General features: G+C 35.4%; 1 protein-coding gene across 1 annotated transcript in view; it reads left to right on the top strand.

Moving 5' to 3' along the window:
• Positions 1-11,941, top strand: part of SYT10 (synaptotagmin 10) — a 55,212-nt gene extending 43,271 nt beyond the window's left edge. The window contains exons 4-7 of the mRNA XM_049882810.1: positions 3,038-3,158; positions 6,430-6,601; positions 9,587-9,716; positions 11,805-11,941. Coding sequence (XP_049738767.1) covers positions 3,038-3,158; positions 6,430-6,601; positions 9,587-9,716; positions 11,805-11,876 — 495 coding nt within the window. The 3' untranslated portion in view covers positions 11,877-11,941. The remainder of the gene's footprint in view (positions 1-3,037; positions 3,159-6,429; positions 6,602-9,586; positions 9,717-11,804) is intronic.
• The last annotated feature ends 10,705 nt before the right edge of the window (positions 11,942-22,646 follow it).

The following is a 22,646-nucleotide window of genomic DNA, read 5'->3' as shown; positions in this document are numbered from 1 at the left end:
ACCTTCCAGATTTAAAATGTTGAAGAATACTGATATTTACCTTAAAGAGCATTCTTTCTTTTTCAGGATGTAGGTTGTTTTAGTCCTTTAACATTTAAACTTTCTAAAAGAAAAAAGATTAATCTAATAAAGACTCAAACTTTTGTATAGTCATTACACATGTGTACTTTAAATTTTACCACCTAATTCAGTTTCCTGAAAACTTCTGACTACATGAAGTTTGAACATTTAAGTAGATTTCTTACCACTGCTTTAGGTAAAAAGTCACCTAGCTTAAAACATAGAACTAATGGGATGTGTTCTTTAATGATGCTCTTTGCTTTTGATTTATTTGGGCCAATGCTTTGACCAACTCCTCAGTTTAACCTCTATTTAAAATACCTGTTAAGAATAAATTGTCAAAATCCACAGAAAGCATCTCTGAGAGATGAAACCAAACTCTGTTCAGCCAAAAAGCATGTGACATATCTAGAGATATAGAAAGATTACTTCCACAGATTGCTTAATGTGTAAAAATGAAACCGATTTAGTTGGGCACAAGAAAATATGCTTTATTTATTAATTAACCTAGGTGTACTATTAGTGTACTTACTTTTGTTTGCATGTGGTGCATTTCCTGTTGGATTCTAAGCATTTTATGCCTAAGGCCATGTCTATTTCTTTCCTAGCTTCTCCATCGCCAGCCCACCATGTTTCTTGGTGGAACTTCATGTAATGTTTTATAAATATTGAAGGATCCTTTAATTTTGACCAGCGGGCAACAAAACATGCCTACTCTTATTGATAGCTTCTGGAAGAAGAAATATCCAAGCTAGGGAGTGAGAAAGGGGTGTGGCTAGCAGACAGAAAACTTCAGCCCAAAGACTATGCCAAAAAAACACTTGGAAAAAGAGACAGAAAGAGAAAAAGGAGAGGACCATCAAATGAAAAGGGATTCAGACTTATTTTCTTAGCCTTTTAAAGCCTACTCTCCCTTCTGAACTCAGACCTATCACTACACCTAGCAAATAACAGATACTCAGTAATTGCTACCTAATGAAAAGAATGAATCCTTAGCTGGAGGTTGTGCTGTTCCTATCTCTCCTCAGGACTCTCCTAGTTTTGATCTGCAGCAGTCCATCAGCCCAGATGAGACCCATTTGAATATACCTTTCTCCTCATTTTGAAAATGATGTTTTCTGAGACTCAGAGCTCAAATAGATTCCCTAAGATATCATAAGTAGGAAGTAGCAGAGCCGAGGGGCAAACCTAGTTTAACTGGCTCTAAAGTGTATGATCTTAACCATTAGGTACTACTACTTCTAGAGCATGACTAAAGAGATGGGAATTACATAAATCAGAAGGTGAGCTGTAAGAGTAAGTCCAATAAATGCTAATAGTTCATCATGAAGAATTTTTAAGAACCTAGTTCTATGTACCTAGGTCCATAGTCAACAACTTAATATCTCCCAAAGTTAAATATACCACAAATTGCCACACCAGGAATGATTCAATTGAATCCTTTAGTACCACAACTCTTTGGCAACCATCCTAAACTGCTTATTGTCCATACTCATTTTCATTTAGCTACCATCTATGCAGCCAAAGACAGCAAACATATCTGTATCAGGGTCACTGTGGACAGCTCTGCTTTATAAATGAAACAAAACAGGTCATTTTTCTATAGATTAATTAATTTATTCATTCTTTCAATAAAAATATGTACTGCAAACCTACTATGTACCAGACTCTGCAGTAGGATGTGGAAAATAAGACACACAGGAACCTTCCTCTCCTAGACCTTATGTATGGGATTCAAGGAAGGCATAAAATAAGTTAAAAAGATTATTTCAGACAGTGATGCATGCTAGGGGAAAAAAAAAAGTGAAGGATCTGGGAGTAGGTGGGTATCAAATAGGAAGGGGGGCTGATTTAAAATGAATGATGGAGGAAGGCCTCACTGAAGAAATGGTGTTTGAGCTGAGTCCCACATGGTGAGAAGAAACCAGCTATGTAAAGATATAAGAGAAAAAAAAAGTATTAGTCAAAGGGAAAATACAAAGGTCCAAAAGCAGGAACAAACTTAATTTCTTTGAATAGCAGAGAAGACTTTTGTGTCAGCAGCAGAGTGAACTGGGGGTGAGAGTTAAGAGATGTAGTTAGAGCAACAGGTAAGGTCCAGATCATGTGGGGCCTTATAAACCACAGAGTGACCTTGTAATGTTTTATCCAAACAAAGACATATTTAAGAATGGAAGAGGGATGTTTTTAGTAATTGTACCAGGACAGCAAGTATTAGCCAAGAATTTCCCAGGCAAACCAAGACTTACAATTACCCCACATATACACCCGGGTAAGGAGTTTGAATTTTGTTACAGTACCATTTTTTTTTTTTTTTTTTTTTTACCATTGTGAGCCCTTAAACAGTTTTAAGCAGGAGAGTGATATGGTCTGATTTGCATTATATAATGATGACTTTGACTGTTTTACGAAGATTAACTTATTAGATGGGCTATCAGTTTTAAAGGCTATTGATGTAATCCTGGCAGGAGGTGATGGTGGCTTCAGTGGTAGCAGTAGAGATGAAAACAAATTCACTGATTTGGGATATATTATATAGTATAGCAAGACTTGCCCATGGGTTGGATAGAGAAGAGAAGGAAAGAAAAAAATAAAAATGACTACTAGGTGTTTTGCTTCAGCTTCTGGGTGAACTGTGGTGCCATTTGCTGATTTTAGGAATACTGACAGAAGAATAGGTTTTGAAGATGATGGGGAACGGGTTAGACTCAGGAGTCTGGTTTGGGCCGTCTTAAGTTTGAGATGCCTGTTAGAAATACAAGTGGAGATACCCAATGAACAGATGGTTTATATACTTTGTTCCCTCTGTTCAGAGGAGCTTTCTTGCTATGCTATCCATAAAAAAAAAAAAAAAAAATTGATGAAACAATTTAAAATGACATTCTATTACAACGATTTTTCATTCAACATCTTAGATTATATTTTGTTTTCATTATCTGGTGTTTGAAATCATTAACATTATCGATTACCTTTCTAGGAAAGTATAGACCTGGGGGAAATCATGTTTTCCCTTTGTTATTTGCCTACTGCTGGGCGTATGACATTGACAGTCATCAAGTGTAGAAATCTGAAGGCTATGGATATTACTGGCTCATCAGGTATGTACACAGTTGGCTATCACATCAAGGGTGCATTCCTAAATAAAATATTCTACCTATCTAAAATTATATATGGCTATTGAATTATTGAGTTCATTTGTCTGTAGACGGGTACTATAAAAGGAAAAGAAAGAATTACAAATTAAACTGCACCAACTTTCCTCTTTAATTGGTGTATCATTATGAAATTTTTGAAAGTTGTCATCAAGTATATTGACTTTGAAGTAGGTTCTTATTTTTATTTATTTCTCTACTGATATAGTTCTTTCTAAAAAAATACATAATTTTATTATCTACTTCCCCACTTTCGGCTATTAAAGTGCTTATAAAGGAAGATTCTTGGACTTTAAAGCAATTCACTCAAACTTGTATTACTTTGTGAGGGCCATAGAAAGACATATTTAGACAGAATTTATTTCCCTCGCCTGATCTGCAGAGAAGGAAATGTGTGCCAGACCACCATTTTCATTTGCATTCTTGCCATCTTTCTAGTTGAAAATTTGGGCAGCTGTAGAGACTGGAAGAAAAAACAAAGTAAATGAGTGCTTCTTGAAGTTTATTAAAGAAATTCTTAAAGGAAAGTTCTCTTGTGCTCCTTCATTCCTTCATTTGAATGAATGCAGTTCTAGGGGTTTCTTTATAACTTAATACGTGAATTTTGGCACAGCTTTGTAGAAGAAAAATGGCAAGGGCTGTATAGAAAGATCAATAAGCATTTGTTGAATTAAAACAGAAAAGAAATAGTGATATATATATATAAATGTACATATATACATATATATTTATGTCATTTTGGAGGGAGGAATTCTATAACTTTGTGGCTCTTCAAGACAACAACAAAAAAGAATTAAATTTGCGTTACTAAAAGAATGGCGTGATCTTTAATTTTTGATGCGGAAAGATCTCCAGGATATATTAAGTGGAAAAAAATAAAAAAAGCAAGGTGCAAAGAATCAATATGGATATTCGGCTCCCCTCTGTAAGAATAGGGAATTTTAGGATACTTATATTGCTAATATTTGCATAAAGAAATACTGGAGTTATACACAAAAAATAAGGCATGAAGAAGAATGGAGACAGCTGGGAGACAGACTTTTCATTGTACATCTCTATCATTTTGATTTTTGAACTATGTCATGAACTCCCTATTAATTTTTTAAAATTTTAAATACTTATATAAAGCATACCTTTATATAACCTTTATATTCATATATAAAGACAGAATAGCAAGTACATTCCACATTTGTTTTGTGAAAATATCTTGGGCAGTAAATGTTGAAGAACTTAAGATAAACAGCGTAGTCTGCAACCTATTGTTTCTTCTACTCTTTCTGCCATGCATCAAAAGAAATCAAATTTTCACACAAGCAAACAGCATCAAAGGTATAAGTGTAAGACTGCTTTTTATTTACACGAAGATTTTCATCAGAGAAACTGCTTTGAGAACACCACCTCATTAGTTCTCACAACAGGCTTGTGAATCAACTAAAAAAAAAAAAAAAAATTTTTATCAACTAAGGAGCCAGTAAATTACTGGCTTGTCACAAGTAGAGAAGTGTAGAGGCATGATGGGGGTAGGAAAGAATAAAGCATGTCTCATTTCCATTGTGGAGCCCTGGTGATGTAGTGGTTAAGAGCTCAGTGCTAACCAAAAGGTACACAGTTCGAATCCACCAGCCACTCCTTGGAAACCCCATGGGGCAGTTCTACTCTGTCCTATAGGGTCCCTATGAGGCAGAATTGACTTGATGACAATGGGTTTTAGTTTTTTTGCATTCTCATTGTTAATGAGAAGGCCTAAACCCGGGAGCTCATACACAAAAGTGTAGCACAAAAGCGAGTTTCTTCCTTAGAATATACATCCTATTATTAAAAAGATTTAAAAAAAAAATGGAAAACAAGCATTGACCATTGCCCTTTTATCTTGTTTTCCTCTAAATATCCTATTTCTTGCCACAAAATACATTTTCCCCTTTGATAGGAATGCTAATGAAATATACAAATACGTTTTTCTAGAGCTTAAAAGTCATTAATCTGCTAAAATAAATTAATTATTTCCATCATATTGGCTTATTTGAAGGAAACAAAATTTATTTCTATATCAGTGGACATGGAGAAAAGAAGTGGCGTGGTACAGTTAGAGGGCTGCCAAAATGAAAAGAATATTGAGGAAGATAGACACTGATTTTTAACCTCCAAAAGTCTTGCCTCCTGTTAATAAAAGGGTACAAAATAAGGCTTTTCAGAAATTTTTGCACGATACTGTACAATTTTCTGTAAAACTGTAACAATTTTTCTACCTAAGGTGGCAGGGGTAAGAGGATGGAGACCAAGTCAACTGGGGACAGAACATGTTAATAATTATTTGATCCTTTCGGTTCATAAAAATATAGCCCAAGTAAATCTTTCTCTTTCCAACTGACACCATGTAGACAACGTCATATCAGGAGCCTTCCTTGTTGATCCATCTTAAAATCAACTATCGTCATTATCATATACTGCTATGCACTTTATAAATTATTTGTAGTAATAGTTTCTTCAACCTGAGCTCCTCATCAAGTGCCAACATTATGACTGCAAAGTGATACCTCTAATGTTAGTAGCTTTTCCAACAAGTGAAAAAAATTCCAACTATAATTTTTTTGCTTCTGATTTCTATTCATCGTGAGCCTATATACTTTCCTAGAGATAATGTTGCTGAGTCTTCTTATTTTAAATCATTTTGAAGGAGACTAATCTTAATACAAGTATTTGTATTTGTTAGGGTTATATTTCCTCAAAATCAGCTCTATCAAAATGTGTTCTCAAATAAACCAAAAAACAAACCAAACCTGTTGCTGTCGAATCTATTCTGACTCACAGCGACCCTACAGCACAGAGTAGAACTGCCCCATAGAGTTTTCAAGGAGCTCCTGGTAGATTTGAACTGCCGACCCTTTGGTTAGCAGCTGTAGCACTTAACCACTACGCCACTAGGCTTTCCGTGTTCTCAAATAGCTGTGTCTAAAAGATGCATTACAGTTCTGAACTGGCTTTTGACTAAACCACTGGGCTTCTCTCTTGTATCAAAAAAAAGTGAGATCAAGTTAATTCTTTTTTTGCTAATTTAAGATCAACTGCTTACATATAAAATAAGAAGTCTTAGAGAATTGGCCCAAATTAGTAATCTGAACTTAAAAGTGGTAATGCTTAAGTGCTTAATATATCATTTTTCTTATTTAGTAAGAATGAACTACAGTTTTGTTTCTACTATTACTTTCATTTTAATTAGATCCATATGTCAAAGTGTCTCTGATGTGTGAAGGTCGAAGATTAAAAAAGAGAAAAACAACTACAAAGAAGAACACTCTAAACCCTGTGTACAACGAGGCCATTATTTTTGATATCCCTCCAGAGAACGTGGAACAGGTCAGCCTCTCCATTGCGGTCATGGATTACGATAGGTAAGTGTTATCTGTCTCCTCACCGAGCGATGTTGTTGCTGTTAGTTGCTGTCCAGTCAATTCCCACTCATGGTGACCCCATGTGTGCAGAATAGAGCTGTTCCATGGGGTTTTCAAGGCTTTGACCTTCCGAGGTGCCTCTGGGTAGGTCTGAACTGCCAGCCTTTCAGTTAGTAGTCCAGCTCTTAAACATTTGCGTCACCCAGGGTCTCTTCACTAAGTGATACAGAGGCAGAATTCAGTTTTTGAGGTTTTTACTGCTATAAATGTTTTAATTTAAATTTCAGGAGGAAAAAACAATTCATTCAAAATTCATTGTTTTCCAAAATGAGACGAAAGGACAGGGGCAAGGACAAGAAGGCAGGAGGGGACAGGAAAGCTGGTAATGGAGAACCCAAGGTCAAGAAGGAGAGAGCGTTAACACATTGTGGGATTAGCAACCAATGTTACAAAACAATATGTGTATTAATTATTTTAATGAGAAACTAGTTTGCTCCGTAAACCTTTTATCTACAGTACAATTTAAAAACATTGTTTTCTATGCTACAGTTTTTTTTTTTTTTTTTTTTCTTTTTCAAAAGAAGATACTCTTAAGTTAAAAGATAAGATACTTGAGCTAGTGGAAGAATGGGTCCAGAACCAGTATTGAATAAATTACAGAGAGCATTGTTTTGAAGTCTTCTTTTTGCAATAACAGTGATTATAAAACAGAGTTTGTTTTCCCAGCTGCGCTGGAATATGAACACCTTGGTTCTTGCCTGAGCTCTATCATTAACTGGCTGTGTGAAAGGACAAGTTACCTAATCTCTTTTGGATTCGCTTTCATGCAATTATGAACAGGGAGTATTTAGAATGTAAGGTGAATAGTGGCCATAGGGATACAACCTTGATGCTTTCACATTAATGTTAAAACACTGCCTTGTGATCATTCTTCCAACTTGTATGCTTCCGCTTTCATAGAATAAGCCAAAACTCCCCAGTGCAGCTCTGAAGAGTTTTCTTGACACAGCTCCTTACTTCACCCTCCCTTGAGTCCCCTTGTCTGAAATGTGTCCCTGTTCTGTGTATCTAGTCCCACCCATGCTTCCCAGCCCTGCTCAGGTCAGCCTATTAAGCCTTTCTTAGATGAATAATCTCCCTACTTCTTGAACTCTGTCCCACTAAATGCCTATACCTTTTATTTGGCCCTCAGTATAATTCCTTGTTATTGTTTTGCTTTTTATATTTATAAATCTTTTGGAAAGGAGCATTATATATTTAATCTACAAAATTATCACACCTAGACAGTGCCTTACTACATTTATTTTATTCTAGTGATGACAAAAGTAGTACAGAACACACATATACAAATACACAAAAAGAAGGTCCATTTTATAGTATCATGAAAATGGGAGCAACGAGGACCCTAGACCCTTGGGAAATTAATGTGCTACTCTCTGACTTAAAGCAAAATAAACAAACACAACAAAATGATTGCCATCAAGTCAATTCCAACTCATAGCAACCCTATAAGACACAGCAGAACTGCCCCATGGAGTTTCCATGGAGCAGCTGGTAGATTTGAACGACCAACCTTTTGGTTACCGGCTGAATGATTAACCACTGCGCCACCATCAAAACTAAGCACTAAAGCACTGAAAAATAAAATTTACATCATCTATTTGAAATGAATTTATATCAAAGTACAAAGACTGTGAATAATTAGATTGTGTGTGTGTGTGTGTAGGGACAGAGAGAGAGATCTTGCATTAGTTGAAATTTTAAACTCTAAAAATTCCGTTACTGTTTTTATCAGCAGTCCTTGTCCTGTTTACCAATTACCACTATTGATTGCTCACAGCAGTGATTGAAGGTAGATACAATTGAGCAACAGCTCCCACAATTTTAGGAAATGGGTCTTGATGACAAATAGACAAAATATTTTGATTTCTTAAAAAAAATGCTTGTTTGTGAAACTTCATACTGAGGAAGATGACAGTAAATATACATCTCTAGATCCATGACAGGAAGAAAGTATTGAAATGTCCTAAAATCTTCTCAGAAGTCTCCTCAGAAATATCTGTCAAAATAATGGTAAAGAAACTCTTCTAAACTCCTTTTTGTTCTTGAGAAGCAACTTACCACATGTGTTCTCGGGTCAATTGCCCTGATTCAGATCCCATCTGCACCTCTTACTGGTATGCAGTCAGGTCACTGCTTCACTTCTGGGTGTTTAGTTTCTTTTTCTGTAAAATGAGGCGATAATAATGATACTCCTAGTCATGGTGTGAGGATTAAGTGGGTCAGTACATTTAAATTACTTAGAACAGTGTCTGGCACATAATAAGCTCTCAGAGATATCAGCAATTATTTTGATTTTGATTTGTTGCTGCAAAAACAAGACATGAATAGAAAAACAGGAGTGTTGTCCAATATGCTCTACTGCTGTGATACATTAAATCAAAGGCCGTGGTACTGAACATAGCCTTGTCTTGTTTAATTGTAGTACAAGTAGGAATGTACACTGACATATCATTTAGACTCAGTTAAATATGGCCATTGATACAAAAAACTGGGAATTATGCTCTTGGTGAGAAATCTAAACATCATTATAAAACAGTAAGCCTATGGAACAAACAAGGTTTGATTTATGTCACTTAAATTTAATAGTGCTTTCGAGAAAGAAAATAATCACATAGGTAAGGACATACTGGCATTTTTCATTCTCACCATTATTATTATTGTGCAAATGTGCTCAAATTATAGAGCACTAAATTGGTTTTTGTGTACTCTGTACATAAATTTACTATGAAATTCTGATCCTGTTTAGTAAAATTCACTTAAGGTTTTTCCTTTGACCTGAAGAAGTTTAATCTGCAAAATCATCTAGAACCTATAGCGAAGTCTAGTGATTTAATCATATGGTTAATAGACTACCAAAATGTGTGAAGCTCTTATTTCTCTTTGAATGTCTGAAATGAATGTGTAATATTCTGTGAATCATAGGGTAGGACACAATGAGGTCATAGGCGTGTGCAGAACGGGACTGGATGCTGAGGGTCTTGGGCGGGACCACTGGAATGAAATGCTGGCTTATCACCGGAAACCAATAACCCACTGGCACCCCTTGGTGGAGGTAAGCTCTGTGATTTCCTGACATCTACTCTTTGCTATCTTCTTTGCTTAAATGCTATTTATTTGCTAACATTCATCTAAAGTTTTATTCATTTATGTGCAAACACACACACACACATACATATATATTTTTTAACCAGACATTGCTCTTGCTCTTGTTCCACAGTCTCTAATGTCTGCTACTCAAAGTTGTATTTCCGTTGTCACCACTAGACTTTCTGAGTTTGACACACCTTTGGACAACAAGCCCATAAAAATAGAAACTATTATTTTCTTTGCATAGCGTGAAAACGTACCTCAGTGAGTGGTGGAGCAAATTAGTAAATTTATTACTAACTGGAAACTAAATGTTGGTGCTCTTTTTTTGTGAAAAAGAGCAACCTAACCTAAAGTTCTCCAGAATCCCTAAACAGAGATACTGTTACCAAATGCAACTTTTGTGTAAGGAAACGGGTATATCTCCCCCAACTCTGGTCAGGAAGTAAAACTGCTCACAGATTTTAAAAATATTGAGGAGTCAGCTTGCCTAAGTTTAAAGCCTATTTCTGTTATGTGCCTACATATTGTGGAGCCATGGGCAAGTTATTCTAACCTCTCAAAGTTTCTGCTATTATTCTGTAATAGGAGTAAATTCATAGTGTGAGACTAAACAAAATGTTAACTATTGTTTAGCACAGAGTATGGTACAACGTTAGCTATTATTACAACTGTTATTAATAGCTATATTAACCAGAGGAAGTATCAGCATGAAATTTTTGTCACGACTTTTAACTATAAAGTTTGCCATCAATCTACTCATTACACAATGCTGCTAGGTTCAATGGCTTTCTCTCACAAAGACAATTGCTGGGGTCCCTTGAAGAGTCACAAAGTAAATCACTTATTAAAAAAAGAAAAAAAAAACATAGCTGTTGAGTCGATTCTGACCTATAGCAACCCTACAGGACAGAGTAGAATTGCCCCATAGGGTTTCCAAGGAGTAGCTGGTGGATTCAAACTGCTGACCTTTTGGTTAGCATCCAAGCTCTTAACCACTGCGCAGCCTGGTTTCCAACATCACTTATACGATCTGATTAATTGAGAAATAATACAAGTTGACAAAAGAATGTGTACTAAGTGATGGATTTTATGCAATTCATTAAAAAGAATAGTTACAATGAACATTTAGCAAATAAATGATACATCTTCCTTTCTCCATGGGTAAGATTCTATCTACTTCTAGTTCTGGCACCAGGAACTGGTTTACATGGGAGAAGCTGTGTGGTGTAATTGACTAAATGTCAGTGGGCCGAGGTTCTAATCTCAGCTTAGTCACAAAAAGGTGACTTTGGCTGTGTTACTCAGGATATTGTAGGGAAAACTGGATAAACATTGTATGAGCTTTGCACGCTCAGACAATGGGAGGTGAAGTGTCATCATCTATATCTGTTTGTATATTAATGTCCACTTTTTTACCTGACTTCATTGCTTAATGGAAATCACAAAAGACAGACACAGAGAACGCACATTCACACACACTTACAGGTGCACATTCACTGAGCACTTTCCCCTAACGTGTTTTAGAAACATAGACACGTGTATTCTCTGAAGAGCTCAATAAGTGTTGGGAAAGTTGCATTTCATTTCAACAATGTATTGTTTAAAGTATTCTCAGGCCCTCTCCTCACTTTAATTGCCTCTATAAAAATCACCTCCTACCTTGCGGCAAGTGACACAGGATCTCTTGTGTCTGGAACATCTTACTGCTCTTACCTAGCAGTTGCTCCAGCATAGAAAACGATTGATTATTTTACGGAAAGAACTAAAAATTGTTATAAAATTTGCACTTAATCTGCAATCATAAATAGTTGCCTGTACAGTGGTGCTCTGTGTACCGTCTGTGTACGATGCTCTGTGTATATCTCCGCAAGATATCTGTGTTATCTTATGCTACTGCAGAAGCTAAGTTCTGAAGGGAAGGGGGAGTTATGTATATATTCTACTTAGAGACTTGTATATAATGGGTGAATATTTACTATTAAAAGGTAGCAACGATTTCTCACTTGTTGTCCTGCACTAGATCATATATTATGAAATCATTCTCTTTCAGCTACCTGGTCGGGCAACCAGTTTTGATAGTCAAGGATCCTGTTCATCTCCCAAACCACCTTCCACGCCATAATGCCTCCAAAATGAGACTAGTGTAGTAAGAACATAGAACCATGTGCTCATCAAATCAACGAGAAAAAGTGGAAGGTTTGATTTCTCCATTTAAAGTATATCCATGGTAATGAATAAACTTGATGTGCAACTTTTTCATCAAAGTCTTTTTTGATTGTTAGTTAAATTTAAATATATTAATACATTTTACTTGAACATAACTAGTCCTTACTTACATAGGTATTTTATCCTTCATGGCATATGCCTATTAGTACAAAGAGTGTTTTAATAAGTTGTAATTCTTTGCAGAAGCAAAGAAATAATTTTTTTTTAAGAATCAGTACTTACATAAAATTAAATATAGTTTATGCTGCTGTTGTATAAAGTAGCCCATATCATAAGCGTATGGTTTTGATTTTGTTAGAAGTATATTCATTTCCAATTGTACACAATTCTATATAAACTTTAATGAAAATGTCGAACCTACTTAGTGTTAAATCCTTGAGCAATCAAATTAATGTTATTTATCTGATAATATTTTCTTTCATCCTAAGCAGATTCTTTTCTTGGTTAGGTTTGGCTTTACCAAACTCAAAATTTTGTCACTTAAGCTTGTTCTTTAAAGCATACAGATAAGTCTGTATATTTAAAGAACTATTTTGAATATAAATTTAAGAAGTAATATTTAGTAGCTATAAAATGGAGGTAGAGCCATTTTGGCTACTATTTTATACTGTCTTAATGTTACATTAACTGAAATACCTGTTGCATCGTGTAACTGATATTTTAAAAATTCTAATAATTTTCATCTCAAATGTAGCATTAATATTCCTAAGTGAATAGAATCAGAAGTTGTTCATTTTTTAAGTGTTTGTAAGGTTCTCAAGTTCTGTGACATGTACATTTTTGTGACATGAAGCTGTAATGTAGATCATGTATTTCTGATAGACCATACTAACAGACACCAAAGGTACAATAAAACTTTGTGCTCATTGTCCTTTAGGCTTATGAAGCAATGGTGACTTTTAAACCCAATCAGTGTCTAATCATAGGAATTAGGTATTTTCTTAAAGAAAGAAGGACTTATTTATCAGCAAACTATATAAATTTACTACAAACAATACTTCAATGCTCAATAAAAATAAACAAATGAATTCCAAAGGCCCAGACCTATAGTCCTTTCATGAAAGGCATGTGTCTTCATAAGGATCAAGGATCATGCCCATAGTGGTAAAAACTATGCAAATGTTTTGCAAGACATAACTTTCTTTTAAATCAGGTCAACTTTTTATTGTCTTGCTTCCAGGCCCTATAAGAAGATTTATATATATATATTTACTCCAAACTTACTTTTGAGATGGATATATTTTCCAAAAAATAGGAGATCTGAAGGATCAAAAAAGATAAGATCTTAGCTTAGAATATAATTAAAAACATATACATCAGGATGAGAAAATCTTACCACAGCAATTGCCAGATTTTTATCTTAGCAAAATCTCTTTTTAAATATTAAAAAATAATTTTTAATGCCTTGAAATTTTGTTTGTTGGTATCTCTCATAAGGATGACATTACTGTTAATTAAGATGTAAATATTTTACACATTAAGATTTTAAAAGCAAATACAATTCTGCCTAAATTTAACAAAAATGTTGGCACCATCCTAATGAAAACAAGTATTTCTAGCTAACATTTTCCCATTGAAAACAAGAGAAGAAACTTGTTTGAAAACAGTTGGCTACTAGCAAGCCTAAAAGAACCACTTGTCATAGGCAGAATGATTGAACCTGATGCTTCTACTTTGAAACTCTTTGTTTTACTGGAAAATAAAAATTGTCAAATGGGAAGGCAAAAGTCATACTCTTACTAAAACCCACTGCCGTCGAGTCGATTCCGACTCAGCGACCCTATGAGACAGAGTAGAACTGCCCCGTATAGTTTCCAAGGAGCGCCTGGCAGATTTGAACTGCCGATCCTTTGGTTAGCTGCCGTAGCACTTAACCACTACGTCACCAGGGTTTCCATACTGTTCATAGAATCACATTTTTGGAGAAAATTGTTTTACTGGTAGATATAGCTGTAAAGATATAGCTGTAACTTAAAGTAAATCAGCAATTACATTTCCTAAGTGGTGGAAAGCCTGGTGGCGTAGTGGTTAAGTGCTACGGCTGCTAACCAAAGAGTCCGCAGTTCAAATCCGCCAGGCGCTCCTTGGAAACTCTACGGGGCAGTTCTACTTTGTCTTATAGGGTCGCTATGAGTCAGAGTGGACTCGACGGCACTGGGTTTGGCTTTTTTTTTTTTAAGTGATGTAATAATTATTTATACCCAAAAACATATTTTCAGGACTTTGTATTCATCCTTAGAAGTTCATGCTTCCTAAGGAGAAAAGCCAATACTTGTGATGAAAAATGAGAACAATCAGCCAATCGGGAGACTTTAATTTGAGGATTATATATTAAAATAAGTTTTTAAAGAAATATTTAAAAAGTTGATTCCTAGTGTTTAGCATAAACTAATCATGCCAGAGTAAAATTAAGAGGAGGAAATTCACCACAACTTACCTTTTCTGCAATACATGAGGAAGATGTGCCCTCATATTCATAAGGCATGATCATTTCACTTGATAGCTCATATTGGAAAAAGCATCATCTTACCACTTTTAATGTAACACATTTACACTCTATACAACCACATGTCCCTACACACATAACTTATCCTCTTTCTGCTTGTGATTAAAGATGGAAGAGTTTAGTTTCAGCATTTAAAATAAGATTTCATGTTAGAAATATCCTTCACTAGTACGTGTGGGAAACCACATTTTAATGACAGCACTGATACATTATGAATTTGTAGCTTAGGTATATGATGAATACCTAATTCAGGGATTTATTCAGGGACTTACCAAACATAAGTCTGGGAAAAAGGAGCAAATATGGATTCATTAGCATAACAACACTGATATTCTTTGAGTTTTTAGGTTTTTTTTTTTTTAACCTGATTCACCAACAAGTAATCAAGAAAATAATGAGTAAATAGAATCTGAAAAGAACATTAAGTGTTTATGGAGTATACAGTATTATCACAAAAATCTGAACAATTGATTTTTCTTATACTGGTTTTCTAATAATATAAAGTTTTCTTTGTCAGGCCAGCCCTGTGTGTCTGGTACTTTATTTTACATGTAAAAATTCATTGATATAATACATCTGCAGTTCAGGAAAAAATACTATTAGGACTTGTGCCAGGGAAATAGAGATAAAAGTGTGGAGCAAAGCACCCACTTTCTTATGCAGTTTTGGGGAGTGTGTGTGTGTTCTAGTTACTGCAGGGAGATCACAACTGATCAACAATGACTCAGGTTTTAGATAAAAGCAAATATATTTGCACCTATTTGGTTGTGATATTTAATTGACATTTCCAACTGTATTTATTCTGCTATAATGTTTATTATTTTTAAATTTTGCCGACTCAATAAAGAGCTGTCAATCTCTCAAAGCTTTTATTTAATGATTGCTTTCAAAATGAAAAAAATAAACATTTACTACTCTCTCAAATTTTACTACCCATAAAACAAAATATAACTTGTATGTGTCAGAATGGGCTACCAAGAGAGCCAAAGACTATTTATTACAAACAAAGGGGCACAAAATCTTAACATTTAACACATGATAATTTATCTGCCTCTTTAAAAAGAGTGCTTGATATTATATCAAAACCCAAACCCAGTGCCGTCTGTAAGAACATATGTTTATATAGAATGAAGTTACATCTAATTTCATTGTCACCTTAGTTGTGATGACTTTATGAACCATAAAGAAGGAACAAACCTCCTAACCTATTACCTGATAATTTAAAAAACAAACAAAAATGAGGCTGGGAAGGATTTAAGTAAATCATACAGCCTCTACTAAATCTAAATAGAATGTGGGGAGTTGTTTGCTTCATAAATTGTTCTTGAAACAATTCTGGTTGATCTGAGGTACTTACATCATCTAAACTTTCAAATCTGCAGGCTAATAACTTACTGCTGCCAATGAAAAATGATTCAAAAGCACTGGAAGTAAAATAATTTAAAGTAAAATTCTACACAGTTAAATGGCACTTAAACAAAGATGTCAAAGCATATGAAAATACAGATATTGAGATGCAAAATCAAAGAACTCCTTAACTTTTAGAGGAGATATAGTTATATCCTCTACCACTGTTCAAAAACCCCACTTCACAGCATTTTAATAGTTACTCAGTGACATTGCTCAGGATATGATTCATCTGAACCTACCATAAGGGCCCATTATTAAAAAAAAAAAAAGTTTGTATTTTACATGAGAAACAGAGCTCATTAACCTAAATGCTATTTCCAATGTTATTCAGTGATACTTTTTCAGGCAAGAGTTTTCTGTTCCATTATAAGACTTTACATTTATTTCATGTTATGTTAATTACAGTGAATGGTAATTTAATAACAGATATATTGGTAATTGTCATCTGCCATTAACAGCTAACCAGAAAGATGTGTATTTGAACAGTGGCAGTTAATTAATATTAGGTTCAGGTGTTTTCTCATCAAATTAAAAAATTGTTTATTTTGATTCAGCTCATCATAAAGACAGGTAACCAGGGTTTAACTTGGTAGCATTACAATATCATGCAATAGAGCCTTACAAAAGAGAACACTAAATCAAGAACTAAGGTGGAATATAAAAAGGATTTACTGAATGAAAATATTTTAAATACTGGAAACAGTGGTTAAAAAAACAAACAGAATTTGCTCCAAAGAAAGAATAGGCTTCTCCATGCCTGAAATGATTTAAATAGACTCCTGCTACGAGTGAGATATCAGAACAAGCTCTAGTGGCGCAGTGGTTAAGCTCTTGGCTGCTAACTGAAAGGTTGGTGGTTAGAACCCACCAGCTGCTCTGCAAGAGAAAGATGTAGCAGTGTGCTTCCATAAAGGTGGCTGCTGTTAGGTTCTGACTCATAGTGACCCTATGTACAACAGAACGAAACACTGCCTAGTTCTGCATCATCCTCACAGTCGTTGCTATGTTTCAACATATTGCTGCAGCTACTGTGTCAATCCAACTCGTCGAGGGTCTTCATCTTTTCCACTGACCCTCTACTTTACTAAGCATGATGTCTTTCTCCAGGGACTTGTCCCTGTTGATATCATATCCAAAGTACGTGAAACAAAGTCTCTCTGTCCTCGCTTCTAAGGACCATTCTGACTGTACTTCTTCCAAGACTAAGGTGCGCCTGACTCAAGCCATGGTATTTTCAGTGGCCTCATATGCATGCAAGAGCTGGACAATGAATAAGGAAGATCGAAGAAGAATTGATGCATTTGAATTATGGTGTTGCAAAGAATATTGACTATATCACGGACTGGCAGAAGAAGGAACAAATCTGTCTTGGAAGAAGTACAGCTGTAAAGATTATAGCCTTGGAAAATGTATGGGGTAGTTGTTCTCTGTCCCGTATGGTTGCTATGAGTCAGAATCCTCTCGAAGGCAATGGAGTTGTGGTTTATTTTTATCTACACTGAGACAATAGAAGTGACTGCTATATAGATGCAGATAGTATTTGTATGGAAATATTTCAAACTCAAGCCAATAATAATTTCTTCCAAACTCACCTGGATAAAGAGAATCATCTCCGAAGGACAAAACTATGTCTGATCTTATCACTGGAGTGTGGAAATCGACCATTTTCTTCAGAAATTTTGTTGTGGTTTACATCTGTTGTACAAAGAACCTCTATTCACTGTACAGGGTGATGGATTTCAGTTATTCAATTTCATGTGTTTGTTCCCTCAAAAACAATTTATTGGATATCAACACATATTACTGATATGAGTTAAAATTGTTAAGAGAAGTCGTTCTCATTGTTGGAAGATTAACATGTCAAATATTTCTTTTTGTTATCTCTTGCAAAATTGTTTTTCTATTTTCTCAATCTTAACTTCAACATAGAGTATTATGTTTTCGCTATGATTCTGATGTAAAATAACATTTGTGGACCCAATAAACTATAATCCCTAAGGCTATTTACAAATTGGCCCCAGATCATTCTCTATAAAAAATTGCATTGTTTATTCTCTTCATATCTATAAAGATAATTTTGTGGGTTTTATTTTATTATGTTGATTTTGTTTTGCCTTTTAAAGGGTGTGGGAACTCTGGTGGCTTAGTGGTTAAGTTGCTAACCAAAGAGTCGGCAGTTCAAATCCACCACATGCTCCTTGGAAACTCTGTGGGGCAGTTCTACTCTGCCTTCTAGGGTCGCGATGAGTCAGAATTGACTCGGCGGCACTAGGTTTGATTTTTTTTTTTTAAAGGGTGTTTCAAGCTTTCCATTTTTTGGAACAGTTATCGCCAGTGTCAATAGCTTCATACATTCTATTACTTTATAAGTAAAACAACTAGACCAACTTTAACATGAAAAACATCTACATTTATTGTTTGTTTCTTAAACAAAAAGTCTAACCCAAGTTAATGACATTCACATTAACTTGTTATTCACTCAACTGAAAAGGGGATTTGGTTCATCTGTAAAATATATAGAAAATACACAACACAATGAAGTAAGACCTTCATTTCAGAATGAACAACAAAAAGGTCAAAATAGAAAAGAACTGTCTCACATTGTATGTGTGATGATTCCAATAATAGTCTGAGATGTTCGCCAAATATTCTAAACTGTCAGGAACCACTAAAGTTCTTCATTTTGCACATGACACTGAATAATTTAGATCCATCTGATTTTATCTTCTTTAATACCCTTGAGTCGTTGTTCATAAGGTGATGTTTTAACTGCAGTTTGTGACTTGATATTTAGCCATTGTTCAAATCAGTATCTTTGACTTCTGTATCATAAAACAGGAATTTTAAAAAATCTTTTGAAATTTGTGTGTTTCTGGCTTTTGTACGTGGTAAACAGCCATTTGTGAAACTTGACAGCATATAATTGTATTAGAAAAAATGTTTTTCCAAACACCTTTAAAAGATGTTACACATTGCTGTATTTTTACAAAGTCTTCTTTAGAATATGTGAACATACTTGTCAGGTTCAGATGAATTATGTAACAATGAAACCTCAAAGCTGTTATGAAGTATACAGTTTATGATTACTTTTGTAAAAGAAAATGGAAAAGCACTTGAAATATAATTTTACTTGTTTCTATGTATTTTGAAAAAGAAATAAAGTGATTATAAATTATTTTTGTCTTTGAAGAAAATACATTTAAAAAAAAATTTTATTGTGCTTTTAAGTGAAAGTTTAGAAATCAAGTCTGTCTCTCACACAACAACTTATATACACCTTGCTACACACTGCCAATTGCTCTCCACATAATGAGACAACCCGCTCCCTCCCTCCACTTTCTCTTTTACGTGTCCATTTCACCAGCTTCTAACACCCTCTACCCTCTCATCTCCCCTCCCGGGAGGAGATGCCAACATAGTCTCAAGTGGCCACCTGATTCAAGAAGCTCACGCCTAACCAGCATCCCTCTCCAACCCATTGTTCAGTCCACTCCCTGTCTGAAGAGTTGGCTTTGGGAATGGTTCCTGTCATGCGCCGACAGAAGGTCTGGGAGCCATGACCATCAGGGTCCTTCCAGTCTCAGTCAGACCATTAAGTCTGGTCTTTTTATGAGAATTTGGGATCTGCATCCCACTGGTCTCCTGCTACCTCAGGGGTTCTCTGTTGCGTTCCCTGTCAGGGCAGTCATCAGTTGTAGCCGGGCACCACCTAGCTCTTCTGGTCTCTGGCTGATGTAGTCTCTAGTTTATGTGGCCCTTTCTGTCTCTTGGGCTCGTAATCACCTTGTGTCCTTGGTGTTCTTCATTCTCCTTTGATCCAGGTGGGTTGAGACCAACTGATGCATCTTAAATGGCCGCTTGCTAGCGTTTAAGACCCCAGACGCCTCTCTCCAAGGTGGGATGCAGAATGTTTTCTTAATAGATTTTATTATGCCAATTGACTTAGATATCCCCTGAAACCATGGTCCCCAAACCCCCGCCCCTGCTACGCTGGCCTTTGAAGCATTCCGTTTATTCAGGAAACTTCTTTGCTTTTCCTTTAGTCCAGTTGTGCTGACCTCACCTATACTGTGTGTTGTCTTTCTTGTCACCTAAAGTAGTTTTTATCTACTATCTAATTAGTGAATACCCCTCTCCCACCCTCCCTCCCTCCCCCGTCTCATAACCATCAAAAAATATTTACTCTCTGTTTAAACTATTTCTTGAGTTCTTATAATAGTGGTCTTATACGATATTTGTCCTTTTACAACTGACTAATTTCACTCAGCATGCCTTCCAGATTCCTCCATGTTATGAAATGTTTCACTGATTCATCGCTGTTCTTTATCAATGTGTAGTATTCCATTGTGTGAATATACCATAATTTATTTATCCACTCATCTGTTGATGGGCACTTTGGTTGCTTCCGTCTTTCTGCTATTGTAAACAGTGCTGCAATGAACATGGATGTGCATATATCTGTTCGTGTAAAAGGCTGTTATTTCTCTAGGATATATTCCAAGGAGTAGGATTGCTGGATGGTATGGTAGTTCTATTTCTAGCTTTTTAAGGAAGCACTAAATCAATTTCCATCTTTGTATAAGTCTTCCAATCTCTCCACAGCCTCTCCAACATTTGTTGTTTTGTGTTTTTTTGATTAATGCCAGCCTTATTGGAGTGAGAAGGAATCTCGTTGTAGTTTTTATTTTTAATGGCTAATGATCGTGAGCATTTCCTCATGTATCTGTTAGCTACCTGAAAGTCTTCTTTAGTGAAGTGTCTGTTCATATCTTTTGCCCATTTTTTAATTGGATTATTTGTCTTTTTGCAGTTCAGTTTTTGCAGTATCATGTAGATTTCAAAGATCAGGCACTGATCAGAAAAATCAAAGCTAAAAACTTTTTCCCAGTCTGCAGGTAATTTTTTTACTCTTTTGGTGAAGTCTTTGGATGATCGTAGGTGTTTGATTTTTAGGAGCTCCCAGTTATCTAATTTTTCTTCTGCAGTGTTAGTAATGTCTTGTACACTGTTTATGCCATGTATTAGGGCTCCTAACATTGTCCCTATTTTTTCTTCCATGATCTTTATCGTTTTAGATTTTATATGTAGGTCTTTGATCCATTTTGAGCTCGTTTTTGTGCATGGAGGAGGGTATGTGTCTTGTTTCATTTTTTTGCAGATGGATATCAAGTTATGCCAGCACCGTTTGTTTAAAAGACTGTCTTTTCCCGCATTTAACTGTTTTGGGGTCTTTGTCAAATATCAACTGCTTCTATGTGGATGGATTTATGTCTGGATTCTCAATTCTGTTCCATTGGTCTATGAATCTGTTGCTGTAACAGGACCAGGCTGTTTTCACTACTGTGGGGGTATAATAGGTTCTAAAATGAGGTAGAGTAAGGCCTCCCACTTTGTTATTCTTTTTCAGTAATATTTTACTTATCCGGCGCCTCTTTCCCTTCCATATGAAGTTGGTGATTTGTTTCTCCATCTCATTAAAAAATGTCATTGGAATTTGGATAGGAATTGCATTAAATCTATAGATTGCTTTTCATAGAATAGACATTTTTATACTGTCAAGTCTTCCTATCCATGAGCAAGGTACGTTTTTCCACTTGCATAGGTCTCTTTTGGTTTCTTGCAGAAGTGTACTGTAGTTTTCTTTGTATAAGTCTTTTACATCTCTGGTAAGATTTATTCCTAAGTATTTTATCTTCTTGGAGGCTACTGTAAATGGTATTGATTTGGTGATTTCCTCTTCGATGTTCTTTTTGTTGGTGTAGAGAAATCCAACTGATTTTTGTATGTTCATCTTGTATCCAGATACTCTGCTGAGCTCTTCTATTAGTTTCAGTAGTTTTCTTGACGATTCCTTACGGTTTTGTGTGTTTAAGATCATGTCATCTGCAAATAGAGATAATTTTACTTCTCTCTTCCGAATCTGGATGCCCTTTATTTCTTTGTCTAGCCTAATTGCTCTGGCTAGGACCTCCAGCACAATGTTGAATAAGAGCGGTGATAAAGGGCATCCTTGTCTGGTTCCCGTTCTCAAGGGAAATGCTTTCAGGCTCTCTTCATTTAGGATGATGTTTGCTGTTGGCTTTGTATAAATGCCCTTTATTATGTTGAGTATTTTTCCTTCTATTCCTATTATGCTGAGAGTTTTTTTTTTTTATCATGAATGGGTGTTGAACTTTGCCAAATGCCTTTTCTGCATCAATTGATAAAATCATGTGACTCTTGTCTTTTGTTTTATTTATGTGATGGATTACATTAATTGCTTTTCTAATGTTGAACCATCCCTGCATACCTGGTATGAATCCCACTTGGTCATGGTGAATTATTTTTTTGATATGTTGTTGAATTCTATTGGCTAGAATTTTGTTGAGGATTTTTGCATCTACATTCACGAGGGATATAGGTCTATAATTTTCTTTTCTTGTGGTGTCTTTACCTGGTTTTAGTATCAGGGATATGCTGGCTTCATAGAATAAGTTTGGGTGTATTCTGTCCTTTTCTATGCTCTGAAATACCTTTAGTAGTAGTGGTGTTAACTCTTCTCTGAAAGTTTGGTAGAACTCTGCAGTGAAGCCGTCCGGACCAAGGCTTTTTTTTGTTGGGCGTTGTTTTGATTACCTTTTCAATCTCTTCTCTTGTTATGGGTCTATTTAGTTGTTCTACCTCCGTTTGTGTTAGTTTAGGTAGGTAGTGTGTTTCTAGGAAATCATCCATTTCTTCTAGGTTTTCAAATTTGTTAGAGTACAATTTTAT

Source organism: Elephas maximus, chromosome 4 (assembly GCF_024166365.1).
Source record: "Elephas maximus indicus isolate mEleMax1 chromosome 4, mEleMax1 primary haplotype, whole genome shotgun sequence".
Classification (NCBI taxonomy): Eukaryota; Metazoa; Chordata; class Mammalia; order Proboscidea; family Elephantidae; genus Elephas; species Elephas maximus.
Note: the sequence above shows the minus strand (reverse complement) of the source record. Positions and strands in the feature narration are given on the sequence as shown.